The sequence below is a fragment of the Centrocercus urophasianus genome, unplaced genomic scaffold (assembly GCF_019232065.1).
Source record: "Centrocercus urophasianus isolate 14NV4802_14NV808 unplaced genomic scaffold, USGS_Curo_1.0 seq_562, whole genome shotgun sequence".
Lineage (NCBI taxonomy): Eukaryota > Metazoa > Chordata > Aves > Galliformes > Phasianidae > Centrocercus > Centrocercus urophasianus.
The window spans coordinates 55,483-76,964 of record NW_024885158.1 but is presented as its reverse complement, the minus strand read 5'-3'; the positions used below and the strand labels follow the sequence as shown (position 1 = coordinate 76,964).

The 21,482-nt window shown below is 50.3% G+C and overlaps 1 protein-coding gene and 1 long non-coding RNA gene across 3 annotated transcripts; both read right to left on the bottom strand.

Annotated features, from left to right (window-relative positions):
• Positions 1 to 179: 179 nt before the first annotated feature.
• Positions 180 to 17,001, bottom strand: SDC4 (syndecan 4). Of its 2 annotated transcripts, none has more exons than XM_042836018.1 (5): positions 16,893 to 17,001; positions 4,772 to 4,925; positions 3,901 to 3,953; positions 3,487 to 3,670; positions 180 to 2,355 (listed from the first exon to the last, which is right to left on the bottom strand). In XM_042836018.1, exons 1-5 carry the CDS (start codon positions 16,962 to 16,964, stop codon positions 2,204 to 2,206), a joined length of 615 nt encoding a protein of 204 aa, XP_042691952.1. In that variant the 5' UTR covers positions 16,965 to 17,001; the 3' UTR covers positions 180 to 2,203. The 2 variants fall into 2 exon arrangements, with proteins under 2 accessions (XP_042691952.1, XP_042691953.1); XM_042836019.1 differs by having other exon boundaries at positions 4,784 to 4,925; positions 16,893 to 16,995.
• Positions 17,002 to 17,132: 131 nt separating this feature from the next.
• On the bottom strand, positions 17,133 to 21,468 carry LOC122169684. The gene is made up of 3 exons (XR_006171609.1): positions 21,135 to 21,468; positions 18,760 to 18,952; positions 17,133 to 17,497 (listed from the first exon to the last, which is right to left on the bottom strand). It is a non-coding gene; the product is annotated as an uncharacterized LOC122169684 (long non-coding RNA).
• Between the last annotated feature and the right edge of the window lie 14 nt (positions 21,469 to 21,482).

Below are 21,482 nucleotides of genomic sequence, written 5' to 3'. Positions count from 1 at the left end.
CTACAGGCAGCAGGAATGGGGACAGTGACAAAGCCCCTCTGAGCTGCAGGGCACTGCAGGGCACTGCCACACCACTCCCAGCACACCCCTCCCTTTGGTAAACCAAGGAGTTACACACACAGGCTCTGTTATCCAGTTCCCAAAAGTAATCCCAGATCAGAAACAGTCCAAGAAGCCAATTTTAGAAAGTACCAGTTTATTTGTGGAGAAAAAAAAATAGAAGTCAGTAACAGTGGAAAATCCCCAAGAGCAGTTACACGAGAGAATTGAAATATCCAGAGAAGCAGACACTGTTTCTGCCTTCCTGGCAGTGCTGCCCATAGGCAGTGAGTCCCCCCTCTCCTTCCTACCCTACATCCAACTGTGCATAGTTTTTAGAGCACCCCAGAGCCTGCAGCTTCCACAGACACACGTGCTGGAGGACCCTTGGGAAAGTCCTCCCAAACTCACATCAACACATCCCTGCCTGCTGCCCCAGGGAGCAGCCGCCACCAACTAAAGCCCCATTTCTTTGTGCTGTTGCCTCTAAGCATCTGGCCACAAGCCTCAAAGTCCTGCTCAGGAGGCTCAAAGAGCTGTTTAGATTACATCAGCTTCATGCTGCCTACCCAAGTTGGGCTTCGAACTGCACCAAACAGCTACAATCCTGCAACGCCACCCCAAAGCACAGGACGTGCACTGCATCCTCTGCTCTTGGAGCACTGGGAATGAGTCTGAGAGGTAGGAGCTACATACAGGGTATGCAGTGCAAGAGCCACAGCTGGGAGCTGCCACCCAGGCAGACCCAACGCCCACCTGCACTCCAGGCAAGATGCTGGCCAAACAGCAGTACAAAACAGACCTCACAGACAGCGAGGCTGCTGAAGGGTTACCTCCAGCCTTCACACTTAGTTGTGTATTTCTCTGTAAAAATATAACATAGAGCTCTATAGGACTGATTATAATATATTACAGGCTAGAAATACTAAATCTTTCCCCTACTTCAATCATATAATGAATCCAATTTTGCATACAGATTAAGTCTAAAAGTTATTGCCTTGAATTTATAATTAAAATTCACAGAATAAAGCTTAAATAGTTTCCACAGAGACTCATTATATTAGCATTTTACATAAGAAGGATAAAAGTCACCAGATGCAAAGAGCAGCCATTCCAGAAACTATAAATAATTCTATTTAAAAAAAATAATAAAAAAAAATCAGAACCTACATTACAGGAAAACCATAAATATCTTTACCCTCTACAGTTTAGCTGCTATAGAAGCAGAAGAATCCAGTGACCATGCTGTAGCTAACTGCTGCAGTTCTGAATATGAATCATAAACATCTCCAGAGATATGCCCAAAAAAAACAAAGGGATTGAAAAAATAAATCTGAGGAAATTAAAAAAGTAGATTTTTTTTTTATTTATTTCAAAACAATTTCTACAAAACTTCATATAAACGTTAAGCTCTCCTCTTTAAAAATTTTTGTTATAAAAATCCTACAGGCAATCCTAAAAAAAAAAAAAAAAAAGGAAAAAAGAAAAAAAAGCAAAGGCAAGGAAAGGGTGTCACATAGCCAAGAGAAAGGGGCTGTCCTGATTGCACAGACTAATGACCCCTGCCTGGGGCAGACAGGAAGGCAGAAGTCTCCTGGGGAAGACATGGAAGACATTCCCATCAGCCATTTATGGCACTGGGGGATTGGGATCCCTGTGGACCCCCTGCTCCCCAGCAAGGCAACGTGATCGGTAGTGTAAGAGATTCATAAATAGTTCCTCACAGAAACGCTTCACATCGACAGCCTGCTGCAAGATGTCTATTAGCAAGGTTTGTAAAAAAAGCCATCTTCTACAGAAGCAGCCAATCTGAGCACAGCACTCTGGCTGCAAACACACGGTGTTTGCTTCCATACAGTCTGTTTGGTGTTTATATACCCTCTATAAAAAGAAGCAGAAAGTTTGGCATCTTTATTGTTTTTACACTAGCTTTAGGAAAAAAAAAAAATACACTGAGGCTTTTCTCCCCCCAAGACTCTTTGTATTTCATTGGGCCCTTGTTAGCTGAGCGGGATGGATTATGTAGAAAGTTTGGTCCCCCCCCCTTCAAAGTCACTTTGAAATTCAATCCAAAAAGAGCGTTTGTTCAGCACGTCTCACTGGAGGGCACAGTGTTTCCATACAGTCCATTTGTCCCTCGAGGGGCACAGGGCGCCGCTGAGCTTTAAGCGTAGAACTCATTTGTAGGGGCTTTCTTGTAGATGGGTTTCTTCCCGAGGTCGTAGCTGCCTTCATCCTTTTTCTTCATGCGATAGACTAAGAGGAGGATCAGGAAGACAGCAAACAGGAGGCCGACTGCTCCTCCTGCAATGAGAGCTGCAGGGGGAGAGGAAACATGGAATTCAGTCCGAACTCCGAGGCAACTCCAAGTTCCTAGATCTCAAGATCTGTCAACAGCACCAGTCCCCAGAACTGCCTCCAGAGTCAGCTTTGCCCACACACCTATCCCCATAGGTACTGACATTTTCTACAACGGAAGATGTTCTTGGAAAAAAAAGCCAGAAACTGATTTTCCTCCAACCATAAGCCAATCACAGTCCATTCTAATCTTCCAGTTAAGGGCTAAAAAGGACTTCTGATAAGACAACCTCCATGCTTGGAGACAAAGAAAGAGCCATGCCCCAACTACTGACAGCATCAACTCCAGGAAGGTGGCACAGCTTTCATTTGAATGAGGTGTCAATTGGTTGTGTGAGCACACCCTGGAGACTCCATACATCAAAATATACTGCTACAGCTCCCCACCATCACCACTAAGATTCTCCCCTCTCCTCCAATCAAGTTTATCTTTTGCTGTGACACCTTCTCACTGCACTAAGCCAGCTCTGATGTTGGGTGGCCGGCAGTCCAGTCTTCCAGGCAGAAGGATGGCTGCGTATCAACGTGACCTGCCAAGACCAGTGTTCAGACCATCACACTAAGCGCAGGATGAAGCTTGCCTTGAGACAGATCTGTCCCACGTGCTGCTTGGTTTTGCTCCAGACAGAGCAACAAGGGTTTGTAACAGCTGACGAGGTGCTCAGACACCTTACAGGAGCTGTTACATCCCTGGCAGGGCTCAGAAAAGGCAAGCCTTGGGCAGAGGTTAGAAGGACAACGCCAGTGTTTGCTTTACAAGTTTATGACACTGTTGATTCACGGGTAGATATGCCTCTGGCTGAGGCTGGCAGGTGCACGGCAGCTGTCACATGACTTGTGACACTTGTTTAAGCCAACAGTCAGGTGACAAGCCCAAAAATAAGCTGTTTACCCAGCAAGGCAAGCAATAGGCTCCTCTGCCATTCGAGGACTAGCAGGCAGAAGTTGCTGGTTACAGGTAGTCACAGTGGTAACACAACTCACTTGCTTTGTCAGAAGGGAACTGCTCCCCAGAGAACAACGCAAGCCATTTTGATTTACAATACGAATAATTTATTGCCAGAGCTTAAGAACAATGTGAATTATTACCTGTAAGAACTTCTGTTCTTTCAAAGATGCTGCTGTTTGCTGTGCTTGCCATGGAGATCTTGTTGGACAGGTTCTCTTCAACAGGTGAAGCTTTGTCTGGAATGATTTCATTGTCCAGCATCGTGTTTTTCTTCTCGCCTTCTATCTTTCTCTCCCTATCTCCAGGGATATAGTTGTCAGATATCTGCAGAGAACAGACAGACCACACCCGTCAGTAAGCAGCACCCAGCTTACCTGCAGCTGAAAGCAGGAGGGTGTGCAAGGCAAGGAAAGTTTGCTCAGTGCTTTATAAGTGTGCTGTTCTGGATCACGCAGGTAGATTTGTCTCCACGTCTCATCTTGCAGGGGGAAGGGTATTCAGAAAGCTTCGAGACAGACCAGAGTGGCTTAAAAAAATGCAAAGGTAACACCTACCACAGGAGTATCCACAGTGGTCAGGTACATGGCATCATCAGAATCCGAGTAGTCTGCAGGAAGGGAAGAAGAGCACACTAAGTTTTCCTTACATTACAAACTGTTTCTCCATAATTCCAACGCTTCCAGCAACTGCAATGCAACTAGGACTCCAGTTCTCTCCTGAATACAGTTCCCTCTTACCTGCTGGAGCATCCATCACTTAATAGTTTTGATTGCACAAGATCAGAAGATGCAACCCCAAGAGCAACACCTCGTGCACACCAGGGATCTTCAGCTGTACCCATGGGACCCCGCTGCAGAATATCTGGAGTTGCTCTGCAAAGCAGGTCTGCCACAGCTTGCCAAACTAATGCCAAGGGAGGGCAAAGCTCTCACCACCCACCCCTAGAGGATAGCTTGCTAAACCTCTAGTCACCAGATCTGCCCAAACATGTCAGGTACCGATTTCAGGACGTGTTCTTTTTCATTCAGAGAAGAAATGCTCACATAAAGGGGACAAGGAGCTGCTGAAACTGGTTTGGGCAGGGAGCTTTGCATGTCACAGAGTTCACTTGCACACCAGTTAGTCCTTTACTGTCTCAGCTGAGGCCAAACAAGGTAAGCTTTAAGCCTTTTAACACTGCCTCAAGTTCAGAATTCTGTCTATTTGTTAAGTCTCTCACAAGTTCTTCACAGTTCTAAGGAAAGAGCCTCAGCCTCCAACATTCAGTTGGATTTCATCTGTCCTCCCCAAGTGATTCAACCACTTTCACTGCTTTCCTCCAACCCACAGGGCTCTCTCATCTTCACCTGGCACACAACAGCTCCTTCTAGAGCCCTGGTTTGTACCCTCACTCGGTTCTGCAGCTGCTGGCACAGGGTTACTTACTTCCCCACTCACCTCCAGAGCCAGATACAACATCAATATCAAACTCATCAGAAGTTAAGTGAGGTGTGAATTCAGCAATGTCTTCATCATCTGGCAGGTCTCCAGAGCCAGGGTAGTTAAGCCATTGGGCATCCATGGTTTCTGTTTCTCTCACCTGGGGACAGGGGGGGATAAGAGTTAAGTTTCAGACAACTGGAAAGGGTTTCACAAAAGATCAGCAGTTCAGGACCTGTGCTGAGCGCATCGCTTCCATCACAAGAACATTAAATGCTGAACTTCCTCTCCAACAAGACATTATCTTCACTGGAAGCAGCTGAATTCCCCTAGAACTTCTCAGAACAGAAGTGAGAAGTCATAGAGGGGAATTTCCTGAGGGCTGCAGATTCAGGAGGTTCACTGAACAACCATGGGATGGAAACAACACAACAGGATCTTGGTCAGGAGTTTGTAGCAAAAAACAATGCCTTCAGTTTGTCGTAAAGAGGGATTTGGAAGAACTTCCTGTTCCCAAAGAAAAAGCCTGGCACCTATAAGTCAGGGTGTTTTTTTGTTGTTGTTGTTCCCCCCCCCCGTCTCCCCCCCAGCACCAAAGCTTCACATTGAGGCAATTCATTGCTTCCTGCACTGAGAACAAACCTACTTTATTGCCCAAAGGTTAAAACTGGTCTGCCAGTTCTGCTGAATTACACTGCAATTCAGTGTGATGTTCAAGAGCATTCGCTATCAATAACGACCCACCCAAAGGAAGAGCTTTCCTTGCCTCACCTATTGAAACGTGTGTAAACAAGTCTATGAAATGAAGCCCAGGATCCGAGGGTCTAACGGCTGTAGCTGCAGACACACATTAGCAAAACAGCAGTGCAGAAGGGCAGCCTGCCCAGCTTGCAGAGCAGCCAGGCCAGAAGAGCTGCTCAGACAATCAGCTGTTTGGCCACAGCAGCAATTTAGACACTAGAACTGATTTGCACTTGGGTCTTGAAGGAGCCACAAGCCCAAACCTCCTGCCCTTGCCAAGGTTATGCAATTTCCCCAAAGCACTGCTCCTCTCCCAGGAGCCTGGGGCCAGGTGAGGGTCCTGCAGATGCAGTTTCATTGCCCAATACCAGCCCACAGATTCCAGCTCAGCTGCCTCCAATTCCATAGCCATGAAGTCATTGGCATGGTGGGAACTTAACCCCTTCCCCGAAGGCAAGGAGTACGATGCAGGCAGACAGGTCCCATAGCTAAGGGCTAGGCTGTCACATTGTTTTTTTTCTGCTGTCCCCACAGAAATGCTGGGCATGCACTTCTTCAGCATCTCTCTGGTTTAAGTCCTGGAGGTTTATCCCAGGAGAACATTTTTCAATAGCCACAACTATGCCTTCATCCCACAGTTCTTCACACTTGAGGGCTTTGGGAAAGTACAGTTCACGAGCCTAAGTAGAGACCGTGGTCAGTTGGATCCTGGCCTCAACCCCCCAGCTCTGCTGCTCACTGCTTCGCTAGGACAGGCTGTGCAGCTCCAGGACTTGGAGCAGCCCCCCTGCCAGCCCAGCCAGGTGTGACACATCCTCCAGCCCAGCAGTGACACCGAATGACAAACCAACTGACAAGTTGCACCCACTATTGATTTTAGAAGCAAATGCTAACAATCCATCACAATCCATCACGTGTCAACTTCCTCTACCCACAGCCCCAGCCCAGATTTCCCTACCATTAGCATATTTGTTTTGCCACAAACAAGGCCCTGTGGTGAGAGCAGGATGCTTCTCATTCTGCATGAGGAGCAGTGGCTACTAGATGTGCTTTTCATTAGCTTATTGTGGTATCTTTGGTTTCCCCTGCAGCCCTGCTGGAGGACAACCAACTGAACGGCCACAGGGCAGGAAGCACTGAGCCCAGCTCTCCCAGAGCCCTGCTCCTCTCTGCCTCAGCTGGCACAGGGCAAGGGGAAGGGGCCTGGGGAGGAAGGACTGCTGGGAAGAAATCCTCCTTCCCCCTTGAACCAGGTGTTCCCAACACTGTTCATCACTTGCTCCAAGGCAAATTCATCTCAAGATACATGAAACCCAGCCAAAACCCGAACTGCTGCCAGCACACAGCCACACTCCCATTACAGCTCACGGCCATCCCATCGAGGTGCAGGGAAGATGAACTCCAGTCCACCTGAGCTAGGACAGTAGCCATGTTTGCTGTAGGTCTGCTCAAGTGGGCTGCCAGGTCAGATAGCCATGCTGAACCGCACCCCACGCCAGCTCACACTGCTGTGAATCACAGCGGTCAACAGCCTCTCCTGGCCAGGGTGGCTCAAGGAAAGCCACATTCAGGCCACTGAGCAGCTGGACATCAGGCTGGCCTTATCAGATCAGCCCAGACATAGGCAAAGCCATGGCACTCAGCCATGGTGATTAGTACATACTGTGGAATGCACTATGTTCGTCTATCAGAAAGCCCTATTTAAGTCAGGAGAGACAGTGTTTACAAGCCAAAGGACATAACAAGGAAATTACTGACTCAGAAACATAAATAAGATTATAGGGGAGCGTTCCCCAAACTCACTCTTCATCATCCTCTTGATTAAGGGCAGGGAAGTTCCTGGAAGCCAGGAGAGCTCTTCAAAGCCCACAGAAAGCTTTTCTTGCAGGCAAAAAGCCTCATTCGTACAGCTTCACCCCAAAGCACAGGAAGCTGGAGGGCTGCCGGGCACCTCGGTGTGTGTCCTGCTCTGTGTGTGCCCTCCAGGCACTGAGACACACTCTCCCAAGGAGCAGGCTCCTGAGATGGGTCCTGGCAGCCCAAGAAGAGTTACAGTGGGTACAGCATGTGCAGCAGGCACATTCCTTGCATACACACCTGTGAGAGGGCACACAGTACTTTCACAGACTTAAAAGCAAAGGCTCGGGGCTTCTCAAGCGCCACAGGGTTCCCTGTAGAGCTGCTCAAAAAGTGCCATTCCTTTCTACGAGGGAAGACTCAGCCTCCCTACAACCACAGCATCCCCTGAGCTGCCAGGCCACAGAACACGCAGGGCAGTAGCAGGCAGCCCGTGCCAATCCATCTCAGGCCACAGTCAGCTGAACACCCTCTGCAACTGCCAGCTGGAGAAGGGCACAGGACATTCAGAGTCCTCCTGCTGTCTCAGGCTGGAGACCCACTGGCAGCAGCACACTGCTTGCTGGGCTAGCCCACATTGCCCCAGCAGTCAAAGCCAAGCCCTGCTATTGACACGCTTCCTTCCAGGAGAGGTCTGAGCAGAAAACCACTGCTACTGCAGGAGGCTGCTTCCAGGATTTCTTCCTCACACTAAGCAGCTCTGATCCCCAGTAAGCACTGAGGGGATTAGCCAATGTGCTAGGGATGGAGCAGCTTTTCCTGCCTGCCAGTGGCAAAAATAAAAGTTTATGCCCTGCTAGACATCAGGCACTTGAACCGTGGACACCATTCACAGCACAGAGGACTCACAAGCCCAGGTCAGGCTGCACAGCCAGGCAGGGATGGGCACTGTGTGCCCTGCTCCAGTGGGAGCACAGCTGGTATGCAGGCAAGACTGAGGCTCTGATGGACCTCTGCTCATAGTCCCAGCACACCACCAATCCCCAAAGCAGCAGCATCCCACTGCTGAGGCAGCAAGCAGATCTCTGCCCCATGGGCAGGTTCCCCAGCTGCTGGCTAGTTCTGGGAAATACCAAACCCAGGCAGTTGCCTACCCCAGCCCACACATCCTCACCACAACTTTTACAAAATCAAGCATTGTGGGACTGGAACAAGGCTTTCAGACACTGAACAGCTTTTATGCTGCTCACTGTCTCTGATCAAACATACCAAGGGTTCAACTAAAAACTTCTTGGAAGAGCCATCACCAGCAAGCTGTACAGGGAGCAGACCTGCAGAGACTCGGGCACCTGGAGCACAGGGAGCTCCTTATCTCCTTTACAACTCCACAACGACAGCCTGGAGGTCTGTGCGTCTCCCTTCCCAGCACTGTGTACACACATCCAGGAGTAAACAGGAGCAAGGTGAAAGTCAGCTTTCCTAGACAAAAGCATGTGGAGCCGTGCCAGCCTGAGAGGTTGCAAATGGAGTGAGTGCTGAGGTGCAGACCTGTTAACTCTTTACAGCCTTCAGGGACAGATAAACCTAATGTTCTCTTGTGGCACAAGAGGCCAACAATATGAATCACTTTGTTCTACCTTAATGGCCAGGGATGGCAAACAGCACCTCAGACTACCTCATAAATCCGTGATGTGAGCCCCAGGTGCACATAGGTATGTGCTGGAGCCAGGACTGGGTCTCTAGTCAAGCAGATCTACGGGAAATTCCAGTGTTGAGGGGAGACAGACACAGAAAATCAACATAGGGTATAGGTGCACTCTACCAGCAGTCTCTAGGCAGCGCTTTTCCCCATCCCTTTTCCATAAGGCGTTTCATAGACACAGAGCATGACATGCTGATGTTGGCAGGGCTCTCCTGAGAACCTTTTTGGGCATTTTTCAGAGTCAAGCAGGGGATAGCTGGAACTGTGTGACAAAACATCTTTCCCAGACCCATGCTGCCGTGAGCAAATGCCACCTGACAACCCCACAACACACCCAACTCACCTGAAGAAAGCAGAGCTACTGGGCAAGGCAGGCAACTGCCCACAGACAGCACAGAAGCAAGCCCAGAAAGATTTGGAAGCTTGCAGGAGATCTGAGGAACCCCACAGCACTGGGAAGGACTGAGTGCACCCAGAGCTGTCCTCCTCAGCACACAGGAAACAGGCAAGGACAGCTATCCTCCCATTTTAATTGAAATGGAAGTTAGAGGGAGCTTTTGCCAGATGGGTAAGGCAAGAGCAGACCAAGGCAGCCAACATTTGACTTGGTATGCGCAGGAAAGCCTACTTAGCAAGCTCCCCGTCCCTGCAGAGACCAGGGGGGCTCAACCTCATTGCAGGGAAAGGATTCTGCTTAGTAGTATAGGCAAGGAGTAGCACCTTGCTCAGTAAGGCAGAGCAAGAGGAACACGTAGGCTGACAAATCATCACTTGTTTAATGTCATTAGGAGGAGCCTCCCCAGCCTCTGTCCAAGCAGGTAGGTAACTGGCGACCCAAGCCCAGCAGACCTCGTGCTACACATGGCCAGAAGAGCAGCACGTGCCCAGCACTCACACACAGCCTGGCCCACGTCCCCCTGCCGGCACATCCCCTATGATTCTTTAAGCCATGTTGCAGCAAGCAGCTCTCCCAGGGCTCACGCAGCAGCCAAGCCGTAATCCCTGTGCCAATGACTCCCTAATCCTGGCTTCTGCAGTGTGACCTGCTCTGTGGAGCAAAATCCTTTCCCTGCAATGGGGTTGAGACATCTTGGTCTCTGCAGGGGTGGGGAGCTTGCTAAGTAGGCTTTCCTGCACATACCACGTCAAATGTCGGCTGCCTTGCTCTGCTCACACACAGCTGCTCTCTCCTCAGACCATAATGCAGCACCAAACAGGAGGACGGAGATTACAAAGGAATGAATTCCTGTTTAACTGCTCTTGCCTGATTATCAGCCAAGAGCAAAGCCATAAAGATGGTGCCCTTCACCAGCCAGGCACATGCTGGGAACGGTTTAGTGGCAAAATAATTGCAGGAAAGACTCAGTGCCCAGCTCCAGGGCCCACAGAGCCAGGACAGCAGGGTGGGCAGGAGGCAGCTGCTCCCCTCCAGCCAGAGTCTACAGAGCTCAGCAGGGCTGCAGATGGCTGCGTGTCAATCACTTGCCCTGAAGCAAATAAAGATAAGGTTCAGAGGAAAACTGCAACAGGGGAAAGTGGGTGCTCATGTGACTTGGGGAGGAAAACAACTGCAATGGGGCCGTGCTGAGCCCAAGAGGTTCTCCATGTCAGGGACAGGAATTCAAATCCAGTTCAGTGGGGTTTCTATGCTGTCGCAAATCTAATTGTAAGCAGTTTGTATACTTCAGTGCTGATGTCTCAGTTCAGGAGAAGTCTACCCAAGGCTGAAAAGGGGATTCAGTTTTAGGACTCTCAACTCACTCTGTGTCACCTATTCTAACACATGAAGCTCCTCTAGGATCCCCGCCCAGGGGGGGGTAGAAGAATCAAAAGGGATGTAAAGGCTCCAGCACACCAGTTTCTCCATCTAGGACTGCTTCTCAAACTTGGGATACTTTGTGCATCACGTTTCCCCCTCTCCTAGGGAGAGGCCTGCCCTCACTGCCCTTCCCTAGAATACAACACCCACTATTTCCCAACACACGTGCAAGCAGAATTTCCACTCGGCAAGAATCGTGTGACGTGCATTCTCAGGCTCTCCACACTCCCTCATGCCAGCAGACTAAGCTGGGCAGACACAGACTTCAAAGGCTCAGGAGCACAGAGCCTTTCCCAGGCGGCTATCAGCTTGTTTGTGCAGCCAAGATTCCCAGCGCTGTGCCCTACAAATTCCTTCCCCCTACCACCCACTTTAATCTAATCAGAAGTAGGAGCCCAAAGATCTCAGCTGAGCCCAGGTTGGGCTATTTTTGGTTGTGCTGCTGGTAAAGCTGCCAGCCAAACAGCACGCAGCAGAGGAAGTTATCAGTCTGAAAGCACTCAGGATGAAAGAGTGGGACCACTCTGCTATCAGGCTATGCCTATGTAAGCATTTGTATGAACACAGAACGTCAACAGCAGGGATTTTCTCTTCTTAGCTACTACGGTAAGGATTGGAGTTTCGGTGCACGGAGGTTTTTTTTGCTGTGTTGTTTTGCTTCTTTAACTGGAGCCATCACTGGCTGCACAGAGGTGGCCCTGGCTTGGGGCCAGCATGCAGCCAGCAGTGCTGCTGTAGACCATGCAGCTCATCCTACAGCACTACACAGCTCCACCTGCTCCCAGCAGCACTCCCTTCTCTGGGCCCTGTTTCCCACCCTCTGCCAGCAGAGCAGGGCTGCCAGCAGCTTCCCAGCTCCCTCACCACTTCTCTGCACACTCACGGTCCCTCTGCTCCTGACTGTGACAAAGTTATTGCTTTGCTCCTTCCTTCCTCAGCTCTGTGAAGCCTGCACCCAACCAGACTAACAAGTCATTTAGTAACCAACGCACGGTACCAGCTCCTCATACTCAGCCTCAGGAAATTTGGAATTAGGGCCAAGAACAGCCCGCACATAAACAGCCTCCTGCAAGAGCCTGGCTCCAGAGTCTGCTCTGCACTGTGGACTTGTAATAAATATTTATCTCACTGGGAACAGAGTCTTCGGAGCCCAAGCTCCTGACATCAGTAGTAGCTCCACATATTTCCATTTGAGGTAGGAGGTCAGTAGAAAGTTCTCAGCTGTTGGAGGAGGAATACAGCCCCCAGAAGCAGTTCTGCAACTCTCCTTGCACCACACTGGCCAGGATCCATCTCCCCACCCACAGGAACCCTGCTGCTCCCAGCTCAGCATCCCACCTCCCCATTGCCCTCAAGAGCAAAACCAGACCTGGGACACATCAAGATCCCCAGCCACTGTGCAATTCAGCTTGTTTTGCTGCATGTCCAAGGCAGGCACTTTCCCAGTGCAGTCATTAATGCACACCAAAAGCTCTTTTTATTGCTACAGTTTGACTGTAACTGCAGCCAAAGGGCAGGAGGCAGGGTCAGCCTCCCAGCAAGGTAAACAGGGCAGGGCCACAGCACTTTGTCTTTGGGGTTTTACAGCAGACAGGCAGCACAGTTCTGCTTACACTGCTAAGGAAACGTCTTCCTCTCAGCAGCCAAAACTGGGCAACATCAGAAGGCAGAAATCCTTCCCAAGACTGAATTTGTTTGACCAACAGAACACAATCTGTTTAAGCAAGAAACCTGGGTTTTGCTACATGACACAGGCTGCTTGGGTAACGCACTACGTGCCTAGCAGTCTCCTTCCCACCCCAAGGAGTGTCTCGCTGACATTTTAATTAACAGCTTTGATTTTTCAGTTATCCCAATGATTTGTCTAACAAGAACCATTCAGTGTTTTGTAAGCAGAATCTCAGCCTCGGAAGACTGACGGATACAACCGACACAAGCACATATTTCTAGCAAAAACAAGGCTTTTACAATAAGGGTATTTCTGAAGTCAGACAGCCTTTGGAAATCAAGAGTTATGTAGCTATGTCTTATGTGCCTCCCCCTCCTACGCTGACATTTTCTCTAGATTCGGAATTCAGTACTCAGCCTCCTCTTTACGACTTCCCACTCCTCTGCCTTGCTACAAACACTTTCGGTCACTTCAGATATCACGGCCCTCCTCTCCCCATCCAGCTGTATCTGTCTGAAAAGGCAGCACCCATGGAGCTGCCAGAGCAAGTTAGTGGCTGCTTGAGACAACACTGATTTCTCAGAAGCCTTCGCCAACACTAACTCAGCTTGTGGCAGCAGTAACGTGGCAGAGAGCAACAAACTGAGACGGATGAGACAGGAGACAGCAGTCAGACAGCACAGCCTGGCTGCTCAGCAGCACCAGCTCTGTATTTACCTCTCTCCTTCCCCCATAAGGGACCCAGCACTGTGCCCCAGTGCCAAGCAAGTCTGAGTCACTGCATTGGGGCCAGAGCAGAGCCGTTACTCACACAGTGACAGCAGTCTCAGGGAGCTGAGTGCCAGAAACCCTGAGTCACACGCTGCTGCTGCAGGGCTGACAGCACACAGCAGAGCTGAACCAAGGTAGCAGCACTTACCGGACATCTGAGAGCACGATTAGAGAAAAAAAACAAAAAAAGAAATCCAAACTAATCCAGAAATGCAGCCCTAACAGATCATCACCATGGGATCCTTCACAGCCCCTCCGTGCAGTAGCTCATTACGCACCAACTCCTTCCAGGCTGCTGTGTCTATTCAGAGCCACCAAGCCCAGTCTCATCATAACAGCCTCATTCTAGTGCAGATCATCTGAATCCTTAATCTGAAGTGTTTGCATTCCACACCGTCTCAACAAACAGCCACACACTCTCCACAACAGCAGCCCAGAGGTCAGACATGCTGGATCTGTCCAGTTTTAGTGCTTCAGCTGCATTAGCACCACGTCTGAGGCTACAGAAGCAGCAGGACCCCTCTGTCATCATAGGGCATCGAGGAACAAGCTGTACTGAGCTGTGGCGAGAATCCAGCTGCAAGGATTTAAGAGCAATCTGGAGAGGATAAACCTTAACTTGAGAGCAAAGAAGTGCTTCAAAGGATGGATGCTCCATTTTTATCTAGCCAAAGTATTAGCTGGGGAGTCCTGAGCCATCAGCCAGCCAGCACACTTCCAGAGCATTTCCCAGCAGTGGGACTCAGAAGGGAAGAATTCTGCTGAAGTCTGCACTCTGAGCAGCCTCCAGCCTCATGGAAGTGGGACAAGTGCATCAGGAAAGTGATGGGCCACTCCAAGCACACCAGGGCAGGGTGAGAACAGGGAATAGTCTCCTGACCCCAAACATTCAGGCATAGAAAGCAACAGCAAAGGCTCAGAAAAGAGGGAAGAGGTGAAGACGCATAGGAAAAAACATTTCCACAACTGTTGGACTGGATACAGACCTCAGCAGGACCTTGAAATGCCAAGGTCTTGGGAGACAGCAGCAGGAGGGGCAGGAAAACAAGCAGTCACATTGTCCAGCTGCCTTAACTTCTGAGAGCCAACAAGCCTCAAAGTTCAGCCCCCAGTTTCCATTCCACCAGCCATTCCCAACAAGGTACCAGGCACTGGAGAGCATACCATCTTCCACACCTTCCCAGCATTCATCATGACAATCAGCTCTAGGCTTGGCCACCAAAAGCCACAGGCTCCTTCCCTTCAGGAGCCAGGGGCATCACCTCCCAGTTCCAATCCTACCACTGCATTTTAGGTAGGCCAAGGCAAAAGCCAGGATTTGCTGTAGATGTTCAGCTGCCCCACAGGCTAGCCAAGTCATTAAGTAAAAAAGTAAAACACACAGATAGCTGTGTCTTGATTTGATTGGGAGGGACAGATGAGAAACTGGGCAAAGAGCAGAAAGAACAGGCCTGGGGGATCAATGGCAGCAGGACAAGCCAAACCGGTTTTAACATTAATAATGCTGTACTACTTTCCAAACATGGCTATCATCAACAAGACACCGGCTTTGCCAATCAGAAGTCCTCCAAGCATGATTGCCTTGAACCAGAAATGGAGCCCACAGCCAGCACGAGGCCTCCCCCCCTCCCTGCACCCTCCTCAGCCAGCAGCTTTCAGGATGGATTTCTGCTCGGCTGCGCTGCTGGGGATGCACAAACACAACGCAGCACTGCGTGGAAACTTTCTGCTTTCTTTGAGGCAGCAAAGCAGGATGGCTGCAGCTTGCAGACCGTTCGCACTGCTGAGCTCACAGCAGAAGCAGTCTTCTTCAGTAGCATTAACAACAGGAGCAGCTCAAGCCTGCAGCAAAGACACTACTGCTGGGAATACTCATGTCTCTCCCCATGCTGCCAGGGGCCAGCTAGATGCCAGAAGTTCAGGCAGAGCTCTGCAATGCTGCCCCGCTCCTCCTTAGCTCCACTCATCCCATACACTAGCTGCACTGCTGGCTTCCCACCCTTCTCCCCAAAACCCCTCGGACACCCAGCACAGCCCTCCCTACAGCCTTTATTCCCTGGAGCACTTGCTCAGGGAGGGCTGAAGAGCACAGATCCAGCTGGAAAGCCCCCACCCCCAACAGGGAACAAGGTGACGTCCTCACACCAAGCTGCAGTAAGGCAGCCACCCACCACCCCGGCACCAACGTCACACTCAGGCACTTTGCTCACAGTCCCCACCCTTTTACACATCCAGGATTGCTTCATACCGACAAATCCCATCCATGCCAACAACCCGTGCGAGGGGAAAGGAGCCAAAGCATTTCTGTTTGCACAGGCTCAGGGTAACGTTCAGGCACCAAATCACTCTCAGAAGCCATACTCTTACGTAAGCACAAGAAATACAATCCCTGTCTTGTGAAGAAACAGCTACCTGCCTTCACCCTGCCGCATGCTGTGCAGCCCTGCACGTTTTGGCAAGGCTATAAAAACGAAGAGGAGGAGCAGCAGCAGCGCTCTCTCAAACTTTGTCATCCTGTCTCCTCCCTGGCAGCCTGAAACCTAAACTTGTTTGTTTGCACAGGACTCTGGAGTAGGTCAGTATTACTGCTGGAGCGCACAGCCTGCCTGATGCAGCCAAGAAGACACTGACAAACATTCCATATGGCTCTGCAAAAGGACCTACAGAATCCATCTGCTCAAAATTTGTTGTCTTTGCAGAAATTCGATGCTCACAGTCCACTCCATTCTCCAGAGACATCAAGTTGCATTTCATACCAAACATGGTCAATGCAGCTTCCAGATGCTGTCTGCCCCAGAAGTTTGCCCTACTGGTTTGGGCCAGCTCTTGAAGGCACAATTCACGTGCTTAATAGCAGGGATAAAAGCACCAGATTAGAGCAAAGTGGATTGGAGTTGGTTGCCCTTAGCAGAGAGCAGCTGACAATCGCTGCTGACGTCCTGTGTGATGTTCCCACTTCACAACCAGCAGCCCCCCAGCCTGCCTTTACTGGAAAGCAGTGCCCAGTGCTTATCTGCACGCCAGATCCTCACAGAGCAGAGCGACATGGATAATCAAACCTAGTTTTGAGATCCTTACATCTCCTGCAATAATTATATTAACACCAGCAACTCCTTCAAATGGACACAGAGATCCTGTGCTGTCGGGAAGAGGGGCACAAATACAAACAGGGAAGGCAGACTCCCAAGACCTCTGCTTCACAGGAAGACCACAGGTACCAGCTTAAAGCATTACACCTTCTTTATTTTACTTTCTTATGGTATGCTTAGAGAAGTCTTAAATTATTCATCCATTCCCTTAGAAAAGCAAGGTTGGTCCGAGAGCCACGAGGACAGCAGGAAGCAACACAGGCACGTCCCAGTACGACAGGAACACGCACCCAGATGCGGCAACGCACTGCTCACCAAAGCTATCATAAAGCGGCAATAAAAGAGGGATTAAAGGCCAATAAGTCCATAAGCAGCAGTTGGAGATCAAAGCCGGAACGGAGAGCGGTTCGTTTCTACGACGCACCCGCACACCCCGCGCTCATTCCGCCGCAGCCGATAGGAGAAGGCAGAAGTGGCAAACAGGGAGGAGGAGGAGGAGCGGCACACAGCCACGGGGCTGCGGGGTAAGCGGCACTCACCGACTCGGCGGCGGCAGCGGCCAGCAGGAGGCCGAGCAGGAAGGGCAGGAAGGCGGCGCGGAGCAGCGGCATGGCGAGGCGGTGCGGGGCGCTGACTCGGAACGGAACCCAACGGCCAACGCGGACGACGGCAGCTCTGCCCGCTCTCCGCTGCAGCGCCGCTTATAACCGCGGTGCTGCCCGAGGAGGCGGAGCGAACAACACCGCATCGCCCCGCCCCGCCCCGCCGGGAATGCCCGCAGACCGCGGCGAAAGAGGATGGGGGGAAGCGAAGTGTCGTGTGCTGCGTGTCCCATCCCGGCTGGAACAGACAGCGGCTGATGGGGAGAGGAGGAGGGAAGAGGACGGGGGTGTGTGCGGAGAATAGAGAAAAGAGGAGAGGGAAGAGGGGAGGGGGGCTAGGAGAGGTGGGAGAAACGGAAAGAGGGAAAGCGAATGCGCCGGTTTGGTTTTCGCAGCATTCCAAAAGCGAGAGTGTTGTGCTCGCAGGTAGCGGAGGGGTTTTCTGTCCGCCTCCCGCTGCGTCGTCGCCGCGGTTGTGAAGCGGTGCGTTGCGTCACGCGGTTCTGCTTGGAGGTGGAAAATGAAACCGCTCCGTCTCTTTTCTGTGCAAGAGGGAAGCGTCAAAAAAAAAAAAAAATCAACCACGCGGCCAATAAAAAACAACACCCATCTCCAGCACGGTTTAACTATCTCAGATGGTTTGTGTGTGTGTTTTCTTTTTCCTTCTTTGCCATTTATTACTTTGCTCCACGCTGAGCGTTTGCTTGTGTCTGTTGGCAGCATCCACTTCTGCCCTTGCACAGCCCGGGGTTCACCTGAACAACCACACGGGATGCCCCTTGTCCCCGTGCCTCGCTCACTCAATCGCATTGCACTGCATTTGAGCTTTACCTTACTGAGAATAACATACATTCTGACTGGGGAATCAACACCCAGCTGACAGAGCAAGGTGTGCCATGGTCCCATCAGCCTGTTGTGGATGCAAACTCTGCTAGATTTGGTTCTCAGCTCACTCCAACACTACCAAGCTAACCCATGAGACCATGTAGCTGCCCCCCCGTCCCACATTTACATGCTAACAAGCCCACAAACAAAGCAGTCTCACAGGTGAAGCAGCCTTTCCAACTGCCTTTGGGGAGAAATAGGTACAAAGGGTACGAGCAGAGGCCAAGAGGTCTCATCAGTTTGTGTTAGCACTGCGCCTGCAGCTGGGGCTTTGCTGGCAGGAGACTCTCCTCATCACTTCATCAGCAGTTGGCATCATATGAACTGACAAGGAGTGCTGCTCTGAGCTTGATCAAATAAAATCTGAAGAGAGCACTCCTCTAGGTAAGGGTAAGAAGCAGGCCGGAGGTGATGGTGGAGTTTTCTTGAGTACCAGCCCCTCTGTGCCCAGCAATTTCTCACTAAACCTTTCGTTCTCCCCAGCCCCCGGGGCCACCAAGGCTATGAGGAAGGGCTGCTTGCCACGAGCTGGATTGCTGCCCTTCTTCGTCACCCATGGGAGCTCATGGAAGAGCAGGCAGGGGGCCTGGCTGCAGTCAGCATCCAGTTCTGGGCGCCTGCACAGCCAGGTAGCAGGAGGTGGAGGGGAACAAGAGCATGCTGCATGGGTTGATATGCATGACAACATCTGCTGGACAGGAGACAGCCTCAGCAGCACAGTGCGGACAGAAGCAGTGCAACTCTCCCTAAACCTCTGTGTGACTCCTACACTTGTGTGCATGTGGCCACGGCCCTGCTAACCCCTCTTTCCAGGTAAGGCAGTAACCACAAAGGTGCTTTCAAAACCAGTTGTCTGTGTTGTGGCTACAAACACTGCTGACTTTTCCGTTAATTTCCTCTAGATACAAGCACCACAGACCGTACTCTTCCTGGTTATTACATATCTCGACACTGCTACAAAATCTCTCTGTGTGGCACGAAACATCATTTTCCCTCCAAAGGAAATTCTGATCACGTTGATCTCTGCTTCAACAGAATGTGCTGGGCAGTGTCCATCGCAGCCACACCTGGGTGCATAATCCTGCAAACAAAGCGACAGGAATCTTGGGCTTCTGGAAACAGAAGGGAAAATTAAACTCAATTAGAACGGACTTTCCAGCCTTGATACAAATTTACATAACTCTACCAATGACATTTTCACAGTGTGTCTTATCGATGCACCCTTCTACCACACGCACACAAAGTTTCTGCCGCAGTGTCTCAAAAGCAATCATCAGAGAGGAAATGCAGCCACTGAAATCATAATGTGGTTCTTTAAAACCATGGCATATCACACTCGGCTTCGTTTCGCCCTTCAAATGTCTCCTCTGAAAACAATGACATTCTCCTCTCTGAACAACACGGAAAAATTGTGGGTATGAGACATTCAGGGAGAGTGACAGGACAAATGGACCCAGGCAGAAAAACACACAGCTGAGATGCACTTTCTTGAAACCTCACTGAAAGTGAGGGAAGCAGAAGGAGAAGAAAGAAAAAACACACACTGAGCCTCACATTTCTGGGCAGCGAATGTTCACAGTCAAGGTGTATCAGTTCCCTTTCACAATCAAAATTACAGTTGGCAGAGAAATAACATAGGCAGGCCACGATTGTTCCTAACCCACTTTTCCATCCCCAGCTCTACCCTGAAAATAAAAACACCTGCCGAGTCCCAGCTTGTGATACAAACACACTGGATGTAGCACGCAGTGTCCAGCTATAATTCATTTGGAGGGTGAGGGAAATCATAGTTTTATACAGGTAAAGATATGTCTGATCCTGAGAAGGCCAGATGCTGAGCCTTCTTCAATAATGCTAGATCACAAATTCTACTGCATTTCCTCGGAAAAGAGATTTTTTAGCCAAGCTCAGCACACTTCCTACAGGTGGATTTTAAAATGGGCTTAGCACTGGATTCTCTAGCACTGAGAAAAATTAGGGAGAGTTTTTAAACACTCCTACCTGCCTGGGAAAGGACAGGTGAACAGAGATCAGTTCAGATGCCCTTTGTACTTCAGTTGGTAAAAGACGTATGGCCTAAACAAATAGCTTCCTGTTCTAGGAAATGATTCCTGAGTAGGAAGAATGCCATACCCTATACACCCATTCCTCATGGAAAGAATCACCGGATAAATAAGATATTCTTGTTCCATACTGCTGATAAAGAAGTTACATGTGATCTGGGCACTTTCTGTAGGTACGTGCTGTGTCCTGGGCATATTGCCATTTCTTCTTTCACCTGTGGGTGACATGCAGGTGTCACACACAAAGCTGTCTGCTCTTTAGAAAAGGACATTTAATCAGAAGCCAGGCAAGAAACATGTACAGCAGTGATCTCTGTGTTTCAACATCCTTTTCTCTTCTAACACATCTTCCCTCAGCAGCTGCCTCCAACTTTCATTTCAACCATGAAGAAAAGGGAAATAGAAAATGCACTTGTTTTCCCTCAAACAATTCCCTTTCAGGTCCACTTTAACCCTTCCCACTGAGAGGGATGTGAGGCAAAGCTCCCCTCGGAGAGAATGTCCTCTGCTTCAGGAGGAGGACACAGTCCTCTGGCCAGGATGACAAGCCGGGCACAGGGAATGCAGTCAGACAAACACAGCCATGCAGCATGCTATTGCCAAGCCAGCCAGGAAATGCCTTCACGTTCATGAGATGGTGCAGCTGGGGTGCAGCTGAGCCCCTGGACTGAGCACAAACCTTTGTGCCACGGCGCTTCACTGCCTCTGTTATGTTCCCTGTCCCAGAGGCAGTCTGTACCCATGTCTGACATCACGGCTACTTTCAGCTATGGGGCAGCGACCAAGCAGGGAGGAGACTTGAATTTTGGAGGGAATTCAGGTCAGTATCTCCTGAAACATCATCTACTACCTTGTGATTGTAGGGAAGACTGCGTAAAGCAGAAATTCTGTTGCTGAGGACTGTGGTGTGGAAAGATACCCAGAAATTATATCATCAGCCCTGCCAGGAGCTCTGTGACATGAGCTTGGGGTTTTGGTTAGCGATGACTAAACAACTCTCATTTTTGCTGGCAGAGGAAATTTAGTCCTACAGAGCTTCAAAAAGAAATAAGGAAGTGGAAATTAGCAAAGTGATGGCTTGCACGTCTTATAGAGGCAAGCACGGCAGATTTCAGGAAAGGAAACCAATTTCTACTAAGAGTTAACAGAGGAAGTGCCGATCTCACAATTCATGCTTAGCAATGTGCTGCCAGCAGGCAGCCCGAGAGGTCTGGGATTTTCCCATGCTCACTTCTGCACTCATGGAGCTGGTAAGCCATGGCACAGCCCGCTCCTCCACAGGCCCGAAGCCAAAGCTCGGCGGGCACAGCCCACAGCTTTGTGCAATCCTGTCGGGAGCATCAGGTCTGGGAATAGGGAGGGAGCCGAGCCCAGCACACATCACCACGGTGACACCCGCAGCACGAGGGAGGAGAACCACGCAGCAAGGCAGCCCGCGGAACTTCCGTACTGGGAAACGGAACAAAACGTCACGAGAGAAGAGCGGAGATTCGCGTCTGAGTTCCCAGAGCCAGAAATGTTCCACACCCACAGGGCCGTGGGCTCCTCTCCACCTCACACAGGGCTGCGGGCACCGCTG

Excerpts from the sequence above, each read along its gene's own strand:
- SDC4 (XM_042836018.1), bottom strand. The coding sequence starts at position 16,964 with ATGCCGCTGCTCCGCGCCGCCTTCCTGCCCTTCCTGCTCGGCCTCCTG. Across the intron at positions 3,954-4,771 it reads CTCTGGAGGTGAGTGGGGAA|ACTACTCGGATTCTGATGAT; the intron begins GTAAGTAACCCT and ends CCCTTCCTGCAG. Across the intron at positions 2,356-3,486 it reads AAGAACAGAAGTTCTTACAG|CTCTCATTGCAGGAGGAGCA; the intron begins GTAATAATTCAC and ends CTCCCCCTGCAG.